Source organism: Pongo pygmaeus, chromosome 3 (assembly GCF_028885625.2).
Source record: "Pongo pygmaeus isolate AG05252 chromosome 3, NHGRI_mPonPyg2-v2.0_pri, whole genome shotgun sequence".
Lineage (NCBI taxonomy): Eukaryota > Metazoa > Chordata > Mammalia > Primates > Hominidae > Pongo > Pongo pygmaeus.
The window spans coordinates 38,601,798-38,621,455 of record NC_072376.2 but is presented as its reverse complement, the minus strand read 5'-3'; the positions used below and the strand labels follow the sequence as shown (position 1 = coordinate 38,621,455).

General features: G+C 37.0%; 1 protein-coding gene across 2 annotated transcripts in view; it reads right to left on the bottom strand.

Moving 5' to 3' along the window:
• WDR19 (WD repeat domain 19) overlaps positions 1 to 19,658 on the bottom strand; it is a 111,708-nt gene that overhangs the window by 59,624 nt on the left and 32,426 nt on the right. For both annotated transcript variants that reach the window (XM_054486770.2, XM_063664474.1), the window contains 10 exons: positions 18,186 to 18,256; positions 16,836 to 17,008; positions 16,637 to 16,751; positions 15,608 to 15,714; positions 14,738 to 14,860; positions 7,782 to 7,931; positions 4,459 to 4,606; positions 4,125 to 4,329; positions 878 to 1,037; positions 554 to 664 (listed from right to left, as the gene is read on the bottom strand). In XM_054486770.2, coding sequence (XP_054342745.1) covers positions 554 to 664; positions 878 to 1,037; positions 4,125 to 4,329; positions 4,459 to 4,606; positions 7,782 to 7,931; positions 14,738 to 14,860; positions 15,608 to 15,714; positions 16,637 to 16,751; positions 16,836 to 17,008; positions 18,186 to 18,256 — 1,363 coding nt within the window. The remainder of the gene's footprint in view (positions 1 to 553; positions 665 to 877; positions 1,038 to 4,124; positions 4,330 to 4,458; positions 4,607 to 7,781; positions 7,932 to 14,737; positions 14,861 to 15,607; positions 15,715 to 16,636; positions 16,752 to 16,835; positions 17,009 to 18,185; positions 18,257 to 19,658) is intronic.

The following is a 19,658-nucleotide window of genomic DNA, read 5'->3' as shown; positions in this document are numbered from 1 at the left end:
TTCTTAAACTGACATGTTTGAATTTTAGGAGGGGGAAGGCATATAGTCTCTGTGCTGAGAAATTTTAATTATATAGAAGGGGTGATCCTCCTTTGCATGTTCTTATGTTCTTTCCCTTTTTTTTTTTGAGACGGAGTCTCGCTCTGTCACCCAGGCTGGAGTGCAGTGGTACAATCTTGGCTCACTGCAATCTCCGCCTCCTAGGTTCAAGCAATTCTTCTGCCCCAGCCTCCAACTAGCTGGGATTACAAGCTCACTACAACCTCCCCCTCCCAGGTTCAAGCAGTTCTCCTGTCTCAGCCTCCTGAGTAGCTGGGATTACAGGCACATGCCACCACGTCTGGCTAATTTTTGTATTTTTAGTTGAGATGAGGTTTCATCATATTGGTCAGGCTGGTCTCGAACTTCTGACCTCAGGTGATCCATCCACCTCGGTCTCCCAAAGTGCTGGGATTAAAGACGTGAGCCACTGCACCCGGCCCCATTTTTTTTTTTTCCCCATTTCCCCACTGGATACCTCTTACACAATTTCCATTCTTATTTGCTGCCATACCTCCAGGGCAGCAATAGGACAGCTGGATGCAAGGTACAGGTCCTGAGCCAGGTTATAATCGTTGGTAAACATGGCAAGGTGTCCTGCCAAAAGATTGTAGTCCTCTATTCCCTACAAATAAGAGGAATTTTGATGAGAAAAAAATGCAAGAGTTTAACTTTTTTTTTTTTTTTTTTAAGGACTTTGATCAGTAGGAAGTGGTAATGTTCTATCGATTCACTTGTTTAAGAGTTAGGTAAGATTAAATGCAAAAAAATTTAGACTGCATTTAACTTAAAATAGCATTTAAATCTTAACTTGATAATTCTGTAACATGCTGTTTACCTTTATTTGTTCCAAGGACATCACTATGCCAACATTTCCAATTCTCCGATAAACACGGATTGCAAACTCCACTTCCATGTGATGTAGACAAGCTCTGGCCAACTCATTCCAGGCAGCCTCATCATTCAGAATCCTGCACATTTCCCAAGCATCAGAAAACCTGGGATGTAAGCACATAAGCTTAATCAGAACGCTCCACTTGCCACATGTTAGGCAATTTTCAGACTACGTGTCATCTAATAGTGTGCCCCAGATAAACTGTCTAAAACATTTCTTAACCTGTAATTGTCATTTACAAGTAATGAAAAAACACTTAAGCTTTCTTCCTTTTTTGTGCAGATAAATGTTTTTCCCTGAATTTCTTTTATTAATCTGAATCTACTCTGTAATCAGCCTACTCAATTAACAACTAAACTAATCCTATTCATTTATTTCTTTTTATTTCACACATAGATGAATATTATTTTTGTTCTCACATAAGTCTAATAAAATTAGTATTCTATTCCTATAAATTTAGAAGTTTAAAACAGGGGTCAGCAAACTATGGCTCATGGGCCAAATCTAGTCAGCTGCTGTTTTGAAAATACAGCTTGAGTGGAACAAAGTCACTCATCAGCTCACTCTTTTTTTTTGAAGATGGAGTCTCGCTCTGTTGCCCAGGGTGGAGTGCAGTGGCGCGATCTCACCTAACTGTAACCTCGGCCTCCTGGGTTCAAGTTATTCTCCTGCCTCAGCCTCCCGAGTAGCTGGGACTACAGGCACATACCACCACGCCTGGCTAATTTTTTGCATTTTTAGTAGAGATGGGGTTTCACTGTGTTAGCCAGGATGGTCTCGATCTGCTGACCTTGTGATTCGCCCGCCTCAGCCTCCCAAAGTGCTGGGATTACAGGTGTGAGCCACTGCACCCGGCCCAGCCCACTCTTTAATGGATTGTCTGTGGCCACTTTCCTGCTACAACAGCCAGCCTGAGTAGCTGCGATAGAGACCCTATGGCCCGTAAAGCTTGAAATGTTTACCATTTGGACCTTAACAGAAAAGGTTTTCTGACCTCTGGTTTAAAACATGAACATAAATGCCAATTAAACTTTTTGTGGAACCTCTACATGAGTGACTATATTACATCCATCTATCTATTCATTCATCCATATATCTATTCACCTATCCATTTTTTCATCCAACACACATTTACTGAACTCCTGTTATGTGCTTGGAAACATGATACAAAAATCAACCACAGTTGCTGTCCTTAAGGCAGTCACAACTGGGGAAGGTGGAAGAGACAGACAAGGAAACAAATGACTATAGCATATTTTGACAGAGGTAACTGAGTACTTATTATAGGGAATTCTTTGTGCTAAGTCTTTTGCGTAAATTCACTGACCCTAATAACCCTACCCACTAAGTATTATTATTATTTCTCCTTTATAGATTAGGAAAGTGAGGCTTAGAGATGTTAAAAGACTAGCCCAAGGCACACAGAGGTAAGTGGTGTCATGCTCTTCACCACTGTGTATACTGCATCCTGGCTCTGAGTCAACACATCAGAAAGACCCCAGGCAGGACTTCCTGTGGTGGTGGGGAAGTCGGTGAAGGCTTCCTGGAGCAGGAGATGGCTCCGCTAATCACTGATGGGTAAAGAAAGAGGGGTTACTACATTCAGAGACAGGGAAAGGGCATTCCAGGAAGAATCATGAAATATATGCAATTTCAGCAGCCAGTGGAACAGAGAGGGAGTTGAGTGGAGACAGTTGAGCTGGTGTTAAATCATGAAGTGCCTAGTAGGTCATGGAGATCCCCCAGGAATTTGGATTTGTTTGTAAAGGCAATAGAAAGTCACTGAAGGATCTTGAGCAGGGAAATAAGAGGATCAAATCACATTTTCAAAAGTGTGTGGAGAACAGATGAGATCATTACAAGGCTATTGGCAGACAGAGCAGTTAGGAAGTGGTTAGTTACATTACACATTATTCCAAGTGAGGGCCTGGGTAAAGACGAGGGAACACAGGAGGAGGAAAGGAGCTGGTGTATGTATGTGTTAAGGCCTGTGCATGTGTGATTAGAGTGAGGGAAAATAGGGGTCTGTGGAAATTGACGAGTTTAGTTTTAGAGCAAGTTTGAAGAGCTCATGGACTTCCAAGTACATATGACGGAAGGAAGTTGTAAGTACAGGTTAAGATAAAGACACAGACTTTAGAGTCAGCTTCATATGGGTGGTATGTTGAGCCACGTTAAGCAGAGGAGATTCACTCAGGAAGAATAATTAGAGTAAGAAGAGAAGGAAACTCATGAGACCCCAATAAACAGCAACATTTAAGAGAGGCTCGGAAGAATTAGAACATCAAAGGAATTCACGGTGGCTCTAGGAGATAAGAGAAAAAAACAGGAAAAGGAAATTATAAGCAAAGCAAAATCAAACTTCGTTATGATGAAATCAAGATATTGTTGAAATAATTAGGTTTATTAGGATTTCCCAATAACTGGGCTCTTTGGAAGCTTAGAAACCGTTTTGTTCTTAAGGGCTTTTCTTGTAATAAAGTACTCATAATAAAAACAGCTATCTTATCTGAGCCTCACAATATTGCTGTGAAATGAACAAAGGAAGTGCTGTTATCTCCATCTATTGAATAGGATTTGACATTTTATCAAAAAGACACCTGCGCTCATGTTTACTGCTACACTATTCACAATAGCAAAGTCATGGAATCAACTTAAGTGTCCATCAACAGATGACTGGATTTTAAAAAGTGGTGTGTATATATAGATACACACCATGGAATACTACTCAGCCATTAAAAAAAAATGAAATCATGTCTTTTGCAGCAGTATGGATGGAATTCGAGGTCATTATCCTAAGTGAAATGCCCCAAAGTCAAAAACTGCATGTTCTCACTTAGAAGTGGGAGGTAAACAATGGGTACACATGGACATACAGGTGGAATAATAGATACTGGAAACTCCAAAAGGTGGGACGGTGAGACAGAACTGGTTGAGGGATAAAATACTACCCACTGGGTACAGTGTTCACTATTCTGGTGATGGGTACATTAAAAGCCCAGACTTTACCATATGCACTATATCTATGTAGCACAATTGCACTTGTACTTCTACGTTTACAAAAAATAAAAAAAAATTCTTGCAAGGAGAAAGAATAAAGCAATAAAATAAGATAAAATAATTATAGGATTTGACCTTTAAAATCACAAAAGCAAATGAGAAGTTCCAAAATAATTGTTTGAAAGCCTACCTTTTTAGCATTAAATTCTGTGCCAGCATTAGTCTCAGTTCATCAGGCCCCGTATCTTTTAAGTTGCTGAGAAAGCCATGGGTGCTAAGGTAGATGTTGTTTACTTTTCCACTCTGTGTTTGGCAGGTCAACTCTCCATTATATAGCAGCAAAGGTTTATGAGCAAAAGGAACTTTGGTGCTACCAGCCAAAATAACCTTGGCTCCTACATTATAAAACAGACATTGCAATGCCGAAAGCTAATACTCAGCACAAACATCAGAAAGGAATGTTTTAATTTTACTGCAATGGGAAATTCATTTGTCAGCGAATATACACAAAAGGGGTTTAGTACCTTGTATAGTGTCCTTGTGAAAGACATAAGTGTACACCTTATCATCATCATAAGCAATAAATACACCTTTATCCATTGGCCAGTTTTCCCAAAGAACACCTTTAACGGTTGGTGAAAAATCTGGAATCTCATAAGTAGCGTCATTAACCTACAAAATAAAATTTACAGATTTGCCCCAAGTCTGTACTTAAATCATTATCATTTGCCATGGTAGAAGCCTGTTTGCAGCCTTAGCTGGCTTAGCTTACTGAGTCATATTCAACCTAACATCACTCCAACAACAACAGGAAAGAAAGTTTCTTTTTCCATTCCTATCCTAGGTCTGGCTTGAAAAAACTATAGTTATTTGGAAAATCCAAGGTTTGATCTAAAATCTGGCAAATTTGTGGGAGAACCCACAAGTCTAGACACAAAGCTTCGGATTAAGGAAAAAAAATTAAATCTGCTCAAGATGACAGAAATTTAAACTACAAACACACTTGTACTTGTGTTTAGAAATTTTTCAATAATACTGAGTATTTGATAATACTGGGTATTAAGAAACAAATTAATTCACATGATTGAAGTAAATTACACTAGGGATACTTTATTTCAAAAGACTTCTCTAAAATGCATGTCAACAAATATAAATACACAATCATCCCTCAACATCCATGAGGATTTGTTCCAGGATCTCCCACGGATAGCAAAACCCACACAGATGCCCAAATCCCTGAATAAAATGGTGTAATATGTGTATAACCTATGTACACCCTCCCTTATACTTTAAATCATCTCTACTTGTAATACCTAATACAATATAAATGCTATGTAAATAGTTGTCATACTGTATTGGGAATACAGACAAGAAAAGTTTTCTGCACAGGTTTAGCATAGACAAAACCATCCATTTTTCCCCTGAATATTTTTGATCCACAGTTGGTTGAATCTGTAGATGAGGAACCCACAGATAGGGTGGGCTGACTGTAATATTATACTAAATAAGCTATTTACAAAAATCGGTCCATATAAGTCCTGTGAACTCAGGCAGGTAGGCTTATATATATCCTGAATAGGGAACTGAAAAATATGTCTCCTCCTATTCTCAAAATAAGAATGAAATATAAAATTCCTGCAAATAATAATTAATACTATGAAGCTGTGTTATTTAATATAGTAGTTGCTATTATAACATCTACATGTGGCCAGATGTACTTATTAAGCACTGAAATGTGCCAAGTCCAAATTGAGATATGTTTAAGTGTAAACTACACACTCAGAAAGTCCGCATGAAAAAAAGATGGTAAAATATCTCCTTACTTTTTTTTATATTCAATTACACATTGAAATGATAATATTGAGATACCATTGCACACCAGTCAGAATCACGATTATTAAGTCAAGAAACAATAGATGCTGGCAAGGCTGAGGAGAAAGAGGAACGCTTTTACACTATTAATGGGAATATAAATTCGTTTAACCATTGTGGAAGACAGTGTGGTGATTCCTCAAGGATTAAATTAAATATATTAAAATTAATTTCACCTGTTTGTTTTTTATCTTTTTAAAAATGTAGCTAATAGAAAATTTTTAATTACATATTTGGTTCACATTATATTTGCATTGAACAGTGCTACTTACAAGATATTGTACTAATTACTTCATTTAATTCTAACCTTATACTCTAGAAGACAGATACTATTATTATTCCCATTTTACAGATGAAGAAACTAAAGTACAGAGAAATCTGTCCAAAGTCACACAGCTAGTAGGTTGACGAGCCAGTATTTGAACCCAGGCAGTGTGGCTCCTGAGTCTCTGCTTCTAATCACTATGTTATACTGATTCTCACTTTGTATAGATGAGCACATCAGTGCCACTGGACTAGTGGCTGAACTGTTTTTAAAAACGGTAACCATTTGTTGAGTGCTTATTATGTGGCTAACACTGTACTAAAGGCTTACATGCATCATCCTATTTACTTTTCATTTAACAACCCTACAAAGTAGGTACTAGAACTGTCTCCATCTTAGACAGACAGAAAAACTGGAAATCCAATCAAAGTGAGAGCTCTTTAACAGAAATTATCAAGAAAAAGAGAACTGTAAATGGAGAAAGTAAAAATGAAGGAAATCACCTTGTTTAAGGCTGATCTTACTCCTTACCCTTTTCCTAGCAGCTACACCCTATTTCTGAATTTAACTCCTGACAGACACCTGATTTACCCTCCTACTCTCTTGTATATTCTGTCTAAGCCACAGTTTCTAACTGTGGTGAACCCACACGGGAAATTCAAGGCAGCTCTAATTAGTTCCCTGTTATAGAAAGGAAACCTATACAAGGTGGAATTTCTGTATTAAGTGGAAACTCGAGGTTTATCTTCATTTATGTCATCCTTCCTCATTTGCTTTGCAATTGGGAGAGGAATGCATTGAGTAAGAACTAGCAGATTAGGAATTTGGCATATATAATCCAGGTACATCTGTGGAAATTTGTTATGTTTGTCAAATAAAGAAAGAAAAGAAAGAAGAGAAGGAAAGGAAGGGAAGGGAAAGGGAAGAGGAAGGGAAAGGAAGGAAAGGAAAGGAAGAAGGGGCGGGCATGGGGAGGAAGTAAGTCTTTGTATCAAGCGAAGTGTAGCAGTGAGGAGCAGGCTGTTTACATTGAGGGGACACCACAGTGAGACCTAGGCACCTGGAAACAGTATTAAGGATGGGTCCACAAGCAGCTGTAGCTTATATGAATTTGACCAAAAACATAGTAAACCATTAACAGGATATTAAAAAGTAAATGAAAAATCCAATTATAGTTAACTAATGAAAAGGCACATCTCCTTTTTTCTAAATCTATTTTTAAAAAAGTTAAGGATGTTTAAAAAGATGAGTGACTGATTTTTAAAATGGGTTCATCCATTTTTATTCATCTAATACAGAAATACCTGTTCCTTGTGCTCAGGATCTTTAAGGAAAGAGGAAAATCAACTGAGGTGGGCAGAAGGGACAGATAAGCTCACTGCCTATCGGGAGAGAAAAGTCATGTACAGGCAGATACACTGTAATTATTGTATTGTGCAGTAAGTATACGATAAGGTTGAAAGTGGTATAGGATATAATAACTATTTTTCCCATTAAAAATCTTTCTGGGATGGCCACTATGAAAAATTACAGAATAATGGAAAAAGTTTTCTTGATACAGTCATGAGAAATCTATCATAAACATGATATTATGAAGATGACAGCAAAGAACTACAATCCTTGGCACTAATTAATAGAAAATTTTACATGAGATAGGATTTAAAATATTGCATTTCAAAAAATAAACATTTAAAAATGTTCTAGACTTACTGGACAGTAAACAAATCCATCACTTTTTTCATCAATGAAAACTAATCTGGTCCCATTTGGGTCGGGAAAAATCTTTTTCACACTGACAGGATGTCGATAATCATTAACAAATTGCCAGTCTTCAATGTAGAAATACTGAACGACACCAGTCTAAAAAAAAAAAAAAATTCAGCCATGAAAATATAAAAGGTAGTCAAAGAAATACTTTCAACATTTAAATTAAACATACATTCTAATTTTAAGAGAAAAATGTCATGTTTTTGATGAAGTGTCTAAGAATAATATTTAGTATATATGAAAGGTACAGACTCAAGAAAATAAATACAATGGGAAAAGCTGGCGCAGTGGCTCTCGCCTGTAATCCCAGCACTTTGGGAGGCCAAGATGAGCGGATCACGAGGTAAGGAATTCGAGACCAGCCTGGCCAATATGGTGAAACCCCGTCTCTACTAAAAATACAAAAATTAGCTGGGCATGGTTGCGGGCGCCTGTAATCCCAGCTACTTGGGAGGCTGAGGCAGGAGAATTGCTTGAACCCAGGAGGCAGAGGTTGCAGTGAGCCGAGATCGCACCATTGCACTCTAGCCTGGGTAACAGAGCGAGACTCTGACTCAAAAAAATAAAAAATAAAAAATAAAAATAAAAATAAAATGGGAATGTACCTGTGCTTAAACAGTCTATTAATTCTAATATTCTTAGTGATATTAAAGCATAATTGATTTTTAGAATTCTTACTTGCTAGAAATACCCCTATTATATAGGAGTAACTTTTAAATACATTATTTTAATTTTTTTGCTACTAATCAATAAATTAGAAAATTAATTTTAAGACAAAAAAACCACCTGATAGAATCAACTGAATGTATATTAGCAATGAACATGTACAGACCAAAATAAAAAATGCAATACCATTTACAATTACTCAAAAAAATGAGATACTTGGGTATAAACTTAAACATAACATGCCCAGGATCTGTATGCTGAAAATTACAAAACACTAATGAAAGACACAAAAGATTTAACTAAATGGAGAGGTACACTGTGTTCATGGATGGGAAATTAACATGTTAATTATTCCCATCTGATATAAAGGTTTAATATCATTCTAATAAAAGAAATCTCAACAAGATTTTTTTGTAGATATACACACAATTATTCTAAAATTTATAGACTGATAAACTAGAAGAGCTAAAACAATTTTGAAAATAAAGTGGGAAATTAGTCTACCCAATTTTAAGGCTTTCTTTTTATAGCTATAGTAATCAGGACTGCGTAGTATTGGTGGAAGAACAGATGAACAGATACACAGATCAATGGAAGCCTGAAATAGAGACAGATATGTTCAACTGATTCTTTTTCCTGTTTTAAAGATGCCTGTGTTTGGCCAGGCATGGTGGCTCATGCCTGTAATCCCAGCACGTTGGGAGGCCAAAGTGGGTGGATCACGAGGTCAGGAGTTCCAGACCAGCCTGACCAACATGGTGAAACTCCGTTTCTACTAAAAATACAAAAATTTGCTGGGCGTGGTGGCGCGTGCCTGTAATCCCAGCTACTCAGGAGGCTGAGGCAGGAGAACCACTTGAACCCAGGAGGTGGAGGTTGCAGTGTGCTGAGATCACGCCACTGCACTCCAGCCTGGGCAACAGAGCGAGACTCCATCTCAAAACAAAAACAAAAACAAAAAATGAAAAACAAAGAGGACTGTACTTTTATTCTTATTTTTAATAGCTTTATTGATACAATTTACATACTATAAAATTCACCCTCTTAAAGTATACAACTCCATGGTTTTTTGTATATTCACAGAGTTGTGCAATACTTCATCACAATCAATATTAAAACATTTCATAACCTCAAAAAGAAACTCCACTTGGCTGTCAATCCATATGCCCTTCAATGGGCGAATGAATGTTAAACAAACTAGTACATCCATACCATGGAATACAACTCAATAACAAAATGGAAGAAACTATGGATACACACAACTTAGATGAATCTCCAGAGAAGTCTGAGTGAAAAAAAAGCCAATCTCAAAATATTGCATACTGTTTGATTCCATTTATACATTATTGAAATGGCAAAATTATGGAAATGGAGAACAAGTTATTTGTTCCAGGGGTTAAGAATGGGGTGGCAGCAAGAGGGAAGTGGCTATAAAACAGCAACATGAGGGATCCTTGTGGTAACAGAATTGTTCTGTATGTTGACTGTACTAATGTCAATATCCTGGTTGTGATTACTATAATGTTACCACTGCGGGAAACTAGGTAAAGGGGTACCTAGGACTTCTCTCTGCATTGTTTCTTACAACTGCATGTGAATTTTACATGGATCTCAAAACAGAAAGTTTAATTAAAATTTAAAGAAAGATAACATTTTGGACTTCTATTCAGGGCAAGACAGAGAAGGATAATCTTTTCAAACAATGGTGCTGGAACAACTGGATATCATTTGCAAAAAGTGATCTATACCTCATGGCATAAACAAAATTTAACTCAAAGTATCAGGGACCTAAATGTAAAACATAAAACTATAAAATTTCTAGAAGAAAACATAGGAAAAAATTTTGTGATGTTGGGTTAGGCAAAGATTTCTTAGCTACGACACCAAAAGCATGATCCATGAAAAAATAAATTTATAAACTGGACTTTGTAAACATTAAAAAAAATCTTCTCTTTGAAAGACACTGTTAAGAGAATAAAAATACAATCTGTGTGCTGGAAGAAAATATTTGCAAAGCATACATCTGATAAAGGAGTTGAATCCAAATATATATAAAGAACTCTCATAAATCAATAAGAAAACAACTCAATCAAAAATTGGTCAAAAAATTTGAACAGACGCTTCACCAAAGATATACAGAAAGCAAATAAACATATGCTAAGTGCCACATCATTAGTTCATTAGGAATCCAAATTAAAATAACAATGATACCACTACGCATCTATTAGAGTGGCTAAAATGAAAAAGACTGATCATGTCACGTCTTGGTGAGGACATAGAGGAAGTGGAACACTCATACATTGTTGATGGGAATGTAAAATGGTACAACCAATTTAGAGAACAGTTTGCCAGTTTCTTGAACATGAATGTTGATAGAGGCTTTATTTGTAAATACCCCAAACTGGAAATAACTCAAATGTTCACCTATAATTCTTGGATAAGCAAATTATGATATATACATACTGCAGACTACTACTGCTCAGCAATAAAAAGAAATGAACTACTGACACACACAACAGCATAACGCATCTCAAAAAAATTAATGTTGAATAAAAGACAAACAAAAAGTAGTACATACTTTATGTTTCCATTTATATAAAACTCTAGAATATACAAACATTTATTACATTTACAGTTACAGAAAAAGCGTGGGGTGGGGATGGATGAGAGGGAGGAATCATAAAGGAGCAGGAGAAAACTTTTGGGGGTGATGAGTATGTTCACTATTTCTGAGCCTCAAACTCCTGAGCTCAGGCAATCAGCCTGCCTTGGCCTCCCAAAGTGCTGGGATTACAGGAATGTGCCATCACGCCTGTCCAGATTGTATAACTTTAATAGTGCATTTTTTTGCATATCAATTAAACTTCAATAAAGCTGCCAAAAAACATGGATATTTTCTGAATCACTCAAGAATGAAACCGGGATAGTTGCTGCTTTATGAACAGACTACTACACTTATTCCAAAAGCACTGTGGCATAGTGGAAAGAGTAGATTTTCCATCAGGAAATCTTAGTTTAAGTTCCACTTTGCTACAGACTTGCTAGCATCTCAATCTTCAGTATCTTCCTCCTGAAAATTTCCCTGTGTATTTTATAGATAATGAGATAAAATAAGTGAGATCAGGGCTCTATAAACTATTAGTGTCATACAAATTTCCTATTCCATATTTTTCCATATCACCAAATTACCTGATATATGAGACCTACCTTACTGATGTATATTATCTCAAAGACTTACTAGTTTAAGTCAAACATAAATTTTAAAAAGTCTCTCAGATGGCAACAAGTATGCTTTAAAACATGTTCTTTTAAAAAAAATAATTTAGGCCAGGCTCCTGTGTCCCATGCCTGTAATTCCAGTACTTTGGGAGGCCAAAGTAGGAGGATCACTTGAGGTTAGGAGTTCAAGACCAGCCCGAGCCGCAGAGTGAGACCCAGTTTCTACCCTAACCAAAAAATAAAAAAAATAAAAAATAAAAAAAATTAATTAGCAGGTTTCTAAAATAAATAAATAAAAAGAAAATATAAAAAATGTTTCGGCTGGGCACGGTGGCTTGCACCTGTAATCCCAGCACTTTGGGAAGCTGAGGCGGGTGGATCACGAGGTCAGGAGTTCAAGACCAGCCTGGCCAAGATGATGAAACCCCGTCTCTACTAAAAATACAAAAATTAGCTGAGTGTGGTGGTGGGTGCCTGTAATCCCAGCTACTGGGGAGGCTGAGGCAGAGAATTGCTTGGGCGATAGAGAGAGACTCTGTCTCAAAAAAAAAAAAAAAAAAAGAAAAAAAATCAAGGAGGTCTGTTTCTAAAAAAAAAAAAAGAAGAAGAAAAGAAAAAAGAAAAATAATTTAAAAAACTAAAAATTAGCATGACATGGTGGCATGCACCTGTCCTAGCTACTCAGAAGGATGAGGCAGGAGGATTGCTTGAGCCCAGGAGGTTGTGATTGTAGTAAGCTATGATTGTGCCACTGCACTCCAGCCTGGGCGACAGAATGACACCCTGTCTCTAAAAAACAATAATGATAATGATAATTTCATGTGAGAAAGTGGAAACTTTTAAAGTAGTAAATAACTTTTTCTTTGTTGTTGTTTTTTGTTTTTTTGTTTGTTTATTTTTCAGATGGGGTCTTGCTCTGTCACCCAGGCTGGAGTGTAGTGGCGTGATCTCAGCTCACTGGCAACCCACCCCTGGGGCTCAAGTGATCTTCCCACCTCAGCCTCCCGAGTAGCTGGGACCACAGGCACACACAAGCACGCCTGGCTATTTTTTTGTATTTTTATTAGAGATGGGGGTGTCGCCATGTTGCCCAAGATGGTCTTGAACTCCTGAGCTCAAGCAATCCACCCGCCTCAGCCTCCCAAAATGCTGGGATTTTAGGTGGGAGCTACTGCACCCGGCCACTATTTTGCTAAAGTGGAAAACAAAGCATTTTCTAACAACTTAATTCTTTTACAGACTGAACAAGGTAACAGGCATGATATGCTTTGAAAAATCTGTGAAAACTGTTTACAAATATAAGATGCTATAACTAGTTTATGTGCATGTGACTAATGTAATATTTGGAGATTTAGGGTACCCATGGTTCAAAGGACCAAGAAATTGAAGTCAGATTCTCAATATTCAGTTAATTTTAATATTTGCTGAATGCCTACTAAATGCAGGCATTAGAGATCTGAAGTTGAATTGTCTATGTTCATCACCAAATTAAATCCTTAAAGCACCCAGGTAAGGAAAACAAGGCTTGGAGGGGTTAAGCACCAGCTAGCAAGTAATAGAACTGGTGTTTGAGCCCAGATTTGCCAGGCTCTAAAGTCTGAGCTTTTCACTAGGCCATCAAAATTGCTTAAAATCACAAAACCACTGATATTAACAAATCATGCCACCTGCGTGTTCTGTATATGTACAGTCATTCGCCACATAATGTTTCGGTTGGCGATGGACTGTGTACATGATGGTAGTCCCATAAGATCAGGATGGAGCTGAAAAATTCCTATTGCCTAGTGACATCATGGATGTCATAATGTCAGAGCATAAGGCGTCACCCTCAAGTTTGTATTGATGCTGCTGTAAACAAACCTCATGTGCTGCCAGTTATATAAAAGTATAGCACATATAATTATGTGTAGTACATAATACTTGATGATGATAATAAATGACTGTTACTGGTTTATGTATTTATCATACTATACTTTTTATTGTTATTTTGGAGTGCACTTCTATTTATTAAAAAAAAGTTAACTGTAAAACAGGCTCAACCAGGTCCTTCAGGAGGTATACAGAAGAAGGCATTGTTATCACAGGAGATGACAGCTCCATGCATGTTATTCCCGCTGAAGACCTTTCAGTGGGACAAGATGCGGAGGTGGGAGACAGTGATACTGATGATCCTGATGCTATGCAGGCCTGCACTAATGTGTGTGTTTGTGTCTTAGTTTTTATAAAAAGTTTAAAAGTTTAAAAAAGTGAAAAACAGAGAAAAACATATAGAATAGGATATAAGAAAATATTTTTTAAGAAAATATTTTGTGTAACTGTACAATGTGTTTGTGTTTTAAGCTAAGTGTTACTACAAAAGAGTCAAAAAGTTTTTTTAAATTTAAAAGCTTATAAAGTTATAGTGAGCTAAGGTTAATTTCTTTTTGAAGAAAAAATGTTTAAATAAATTTAGTGTCCCTACGTGTACAGTGTTGATAAAAATCTGTGGTAGTGTACAGTAATGCTGCAGGCCTTCACATTCACTCACCACTCACTCACTTACTCACCCAGAGCCACTTCCAGTCCTGCAAGCTCCTGTCATGGTAAGTGCCCTATACAGGCATGCCATTTTAAATATTTTATATCACACATATACTGTACCTTGTCTATGTCTAGATAGCATTGTGTTACAATTACCTATAGTGTTCAGTACAGTCACATGCTGTACTGGTTTGTAGCCTAGGAGCAATAGGCTCTACCACACAGGCTATGTGTGCAGTGGGCTGTACCATCTAGGTTCCTGTAAGCACACTCTATGACATCCACACAATGGTGAAATTGCCCAATGACACGTTTCTCAGAATGTATCCCCACTGCGAAGAGACACATGAATGTATATAATTAATCACAGATAACTTCATTAATTGTATTGGATTCAATATAGAAAAAAGACTGGTAGGAAAAGGGAATGATCGAGATCACAAAATAAAAATTAGAAATTCCCAATGTTCTCTAAAACAGAAGGCAATACATACATCTGTACCATAGATGAGGAAATCACTAGTTAAGGCGTGGCATAAGATACGGCACTTATCATCCACTGCTGGGAAAAGCCGAGTCTCACGTTCTTCTTGAGCATCCAAGATTTCGCTTTCTATCTAAAAAGTAAAGAATAATAATGGCTCACAGATTTATTTGAGTAAACCTGCTATACAACATCTAGGGGTGTCTTTTTCTCAACTTCAACTAAACATTCAGGCTCCCAAGACTACCATAGGTCAGTTTAGTCAGAAAGCTATCAGACAGGAACCACGGCTTGCCAGCAAGGTAGCACAGATGTCCCTCTTAGTGTGAACAGTCTTTACTGCAGGCTCTGCAGCTATCTAATTGTTAATTTCTTTGTCTTCCCAGATGTAAAGAGCCATGAAACAGATATGAGAGATGCCCTGACTTAAAAGCCCCCTCTTCACAGGTGCCAACATCTCTTGAACAACTCAGCAGGCATGGTTTCGAAGACCCCCACACACAAAATGCCCGAATATGAGTCAACACCTTCCAGGAAGCCCAAAGGTATGGCACTCCCATCAGGTTTTTATAGTTCATGTATAGTTCCTTCTAGCTGCCATTTACCAACAGGGTAATCATTATTATTATTACTATTTTACTAAAGGCTATGTTGTGAGTAGCACTGTTGGTATTTATCAGGTTTTTGGGGAACAGGGTTAGAAAGTCAATAGAACTTCTCATATAGAAGGGGAAGGGTTTTGTTAATCCTTTACTCACACCTGGCTTTCTAGTTAGTCTGTACATCCTTGCTTCCTGACCAATATTCTTGATAATCAGACATTAGGCTATTCATCATAACTTAACTTAGTGTGTCTCCAGGACATCAAAATTATACTTACCAAATGTAACTGGACTTTGCCTTCAAAAAGTGCAGCAGCATAGTCAGAATGAAGGCAAATACTGGCTACTGTTCCCAGATACTCCATATCTTTCAATTTTTTCACAGCTGTAGCAATTTTTAAAAACCAACACATTAAAATATTGGTAAAACTATCTCATACATACATGCAAATAATTTTAAAAGGTGTGCTTTTGCAAAAATATTCTGAACTTAAAATTTCATTTTAATCTTAAATGATTAAATGATTAAATTGAATCTTAAAGATTAAATTTCATTTTAATCTTAGTTGCCATATCAATTTGCCTTCAAGCATTCCATTATGGTTTACATGAAACAAAGTAATAGAAAATAAAATTATATGCAAAACAATTAAGAATTAAACCTTAAGTGGCAAGAAACTTAATGGTGTTTCCTGTTTAGCAGGTTAATTTTCGGGTTTGTTCTATTCCTGAGGGTTATCTGACCTAGAATTGGGGAAAGGTGATGGGGAGGAGGCAGGGGAAGAAAAAACAAAACAAGGTTTTCCTCACATGCTAATAGCTATTATTCAAAGAATAAAAGGGGAGACAGAACTAACACTTATTAAGTACCCACTAGGTTTAGGAGTGCTTAAAAAAAGTCACTGTGCCAAGTGAGACCACGCATTTTATTTAATCTTCCTCATGATCCATTAAAAGTAGAAGTATCCTCATTTTCCAGATGAGTAAGGCTCACAAGTGTAAAGTGATTTGTCTATAGTCACTTAGCTAACAGAGGCAGAAGGGGAAATTAAATCCAGGGCCTCTCTAATTCTGAAGCTCACACTCTACCCACTATGCTATGCTGCCTTCACTACAAACGTAAAGAATAAAAGCTTTCTAAAAATTACGCAAATTTTTAGAAGACTTACAAAACCATTTAAGCTAAGAATGAGCTATGTGAACAACAAAGAGTGAAAGACTTGGTCCTAAAAGAAACTTCCAGTGCTTCCCAAATAAGAACAGAAACTATGTGCTAGATAAGGATAAACAACTGGATTTAGACTTGCCATTCTCTCCAAGGACATAAAACCAAGCTCGATTATTCATTCCTACAGCCAGATGATAAAGACCTACTGCCACAAAGTTGGGTTCCACATCAACAGAAACTGTGATTGGTAGCTCCTATAATAGAGAAAATAGTAATAAATCAACGGCTAAACTTATTTTAATTTTATAAATCAAAGAAAGATAACACCATTTTCATACTCCTTCAACAGGGTTGGCTACGGTGACTTCAAGGAGGGAGGTGAGATAGGCAATCCTTGTGCTGCAGGCATCCCCAAGTATGGGAAGCTTGGTCAGGAAAACATGAAGTGAGCCCCTTTGGGTAGAGAGTGCTAGCAACTGGCCATCATCAGTCCAGGACAAGGTACCCAATCCTGAAATAACCGACAAAATAAATAATTATTCAAAAATAATATGTAGTTGTAGGCAGCAAACAAATATTTTCATTTAAGCTACCAGAGACATAACAATTTTCAAATATTTTCCTTACTAGTTTAAGTAGTTTTTTTTTTAGACTAGGAAATTTGCCATGGATTGGCGTTAAGAATATGAGCACTGGCTCACTCCCTGTGGCTCAAAGGGAAAGTACAGTTATGTGTCACTTAACGACAGGGCTATGTTCTGAGAAATCTGTCATTAGGTGACTTTGTGGTTGACATCATAGAGTGTACTTACACAAACCTAGATCAAACAGCCTACTACGTACCTAGGCTATATGGTATAGCCTATTGCTCCTAGGCTATAAGCCTGTACGGCATGTTACTGTACTGAACACTGTAGGCAAATGTAACACAGCAGTAAGTACTTGCACATTGAATCATATCTAAATATAGAAAATGTACAGTAAGCCTAAGCAACAAAACAAGACGCTGTCTCAAAAAAAAGAAAGAAAGAAAGAAAGAAAGAAAGAAAAGGTAGTAAATATGAACCATGTATGTGGACCACTGTTGACTGAAATGTCATTATGTGGGTCATGACTGTATATAAGAATTTATACTTTACATTAGAATTAGGATAAAATTCACTATAAATCTCTGGATCAAAGTAGACATATCTTTCTAGTCAAGCAGTATCACAACATAATTACTAAAATAAGGAGACTATTTTAGGGAACTCTAGTGAAGAGTATTCAAATTTATTTCTGGCCAGGCACAGTGGCTCATGCCTGTAATCCCAGCACTTTGGGAGGCCAAGGTGGGCGATCACCTGAGGTCAGCAGTTCGAGAGACCAGCCTGGCCAACGTGGTGAAACCCCATCTCTACTAAAAATACAAAAATTAGCTGGGCGTGGTGGCGCGTGCCTATAATCCCAGCAACTTGGGAGGCTGAGGCAGGAGAATAGCTTGAGCCTGGGAGGTGGAGGTTGCAGTGAGCAGAGATCATCCCATTGCATTCCATCCTGGACTACAAAACGAGACTCCGTCTCAAAAAAAAAAAAAAAAAAAAAAATTATTCCTCCTCCAACGAATGCAAATCACACAATAACAAACACAACCTTACTCTCTGTAACTGGAATGATAAAATGTCAATCTGCTTCAGAAAAATCAATACCTTTATTTTCCTCATCCAGGTTGAGTATAGCATACATGTCTTTTAAGTCAACCAAGTCTTGGATTTTAATGCTGAAAAACAAAAATGTATTTTTAAAAACTATATATGATCTTTATATAAAACTGTTTTAGTTCACAAAAAATTATAAACCATAGAATAGGTTACTGGTCTCCAAAATGTGATGTACAGAATGATCTACTGGGTTAAGGTAAGAAAATATTAGAATTTCTGTACTTCATTATATTTTATCTTTAAATTTTTGGGTTTGTTGTTGTTGTTTGTTTGTTTACTGTGTGCAGAGATGCGGGGTGGGTAGGGTTGTGCCTGGCTTAATCTCTGATCTATAGCTTCAGGAATAAGGAGGTTCAAACTGTCCTGAAGAAATTTGGGTACGAAAATATTCTCCTGAGTAGTATTAATTATTGTAAGATGATACAGATTTCTCTTTACAATGTGTTCCCTTTCTCCCCTTCCCAGAGTTCTTTCATACAAAAGGAACTAGATTATAGTATAGAAAGAACATTAAATTTGGATCAGAAAGATCAGGTTGAAAGCTCTGAAAAATGTGGGCATAACATTATTTCATAAGGTTGAAATAAGAATAAGTAAGTTGATGTAAATGAAAGTTGTGTAATACAATGTTGGGAACTAATAGTTGTAACATTTCTTTCCTCCTACTCTCCTTTTCTCCTTTCTCTTCTCTTCCAGTGTTTTCCTCTTACATTTTTTCCCTCATTATTTTCATTTAATTGAACTTTTAAGATAATTTTAGATTCGCAGGTAGTTGTAAGAGGCAATATAGAGAGATAGAGAGATTCCATGTCCCCTTTTCTCCCAAAAGTAACATCTTGAAACACTATAGTATAATATCACAATCAGGATACCGACATTGATAGAAACCACAAATCTTATTCCGATGTCCCTAGTTTTACTTGTACTCAGTGTGTGTGTTTACTTGTACTCAGTGTGTGTGTTTAGTAACTTTCTCACACATGAGATTCATGAGATTCACAACCATAGTCAGGATACAGATAGTTCCATGACCACAAGGATCTCTCATGTTGCCTTTTTATAAACACTCACCTCCTTCCTTCTGACCCCAGCTCCATCTCTAACCTCTGGGAATCACTAATCTGTTCTTTGTTTTTTATAATTCTATCTCTTCAAGAACATTATATAAATGAAATCATATAGTATGCAACCTGTTGAGACTGGTTTTTTTCCATTCAGCGCAATCCTTTGGAAATTCATTCAAGTTGTTGGGTGTATCAATAGGTTGTTCCTTTTTATTGTTGAGTAGTGTTCTATGGCATGGATGAACCATTCGCCCACCAAAGGACATCTGGATTGTTTCCAGTTTTTGGCTATTACAAATAACGTTGCTATAAACATTCATGTACAGGTTTTTATCTGAATGTAGGTGTTCATTTCTCTGGAATAAATGGCCAGATGTGTAACTGCTGGATCATATGG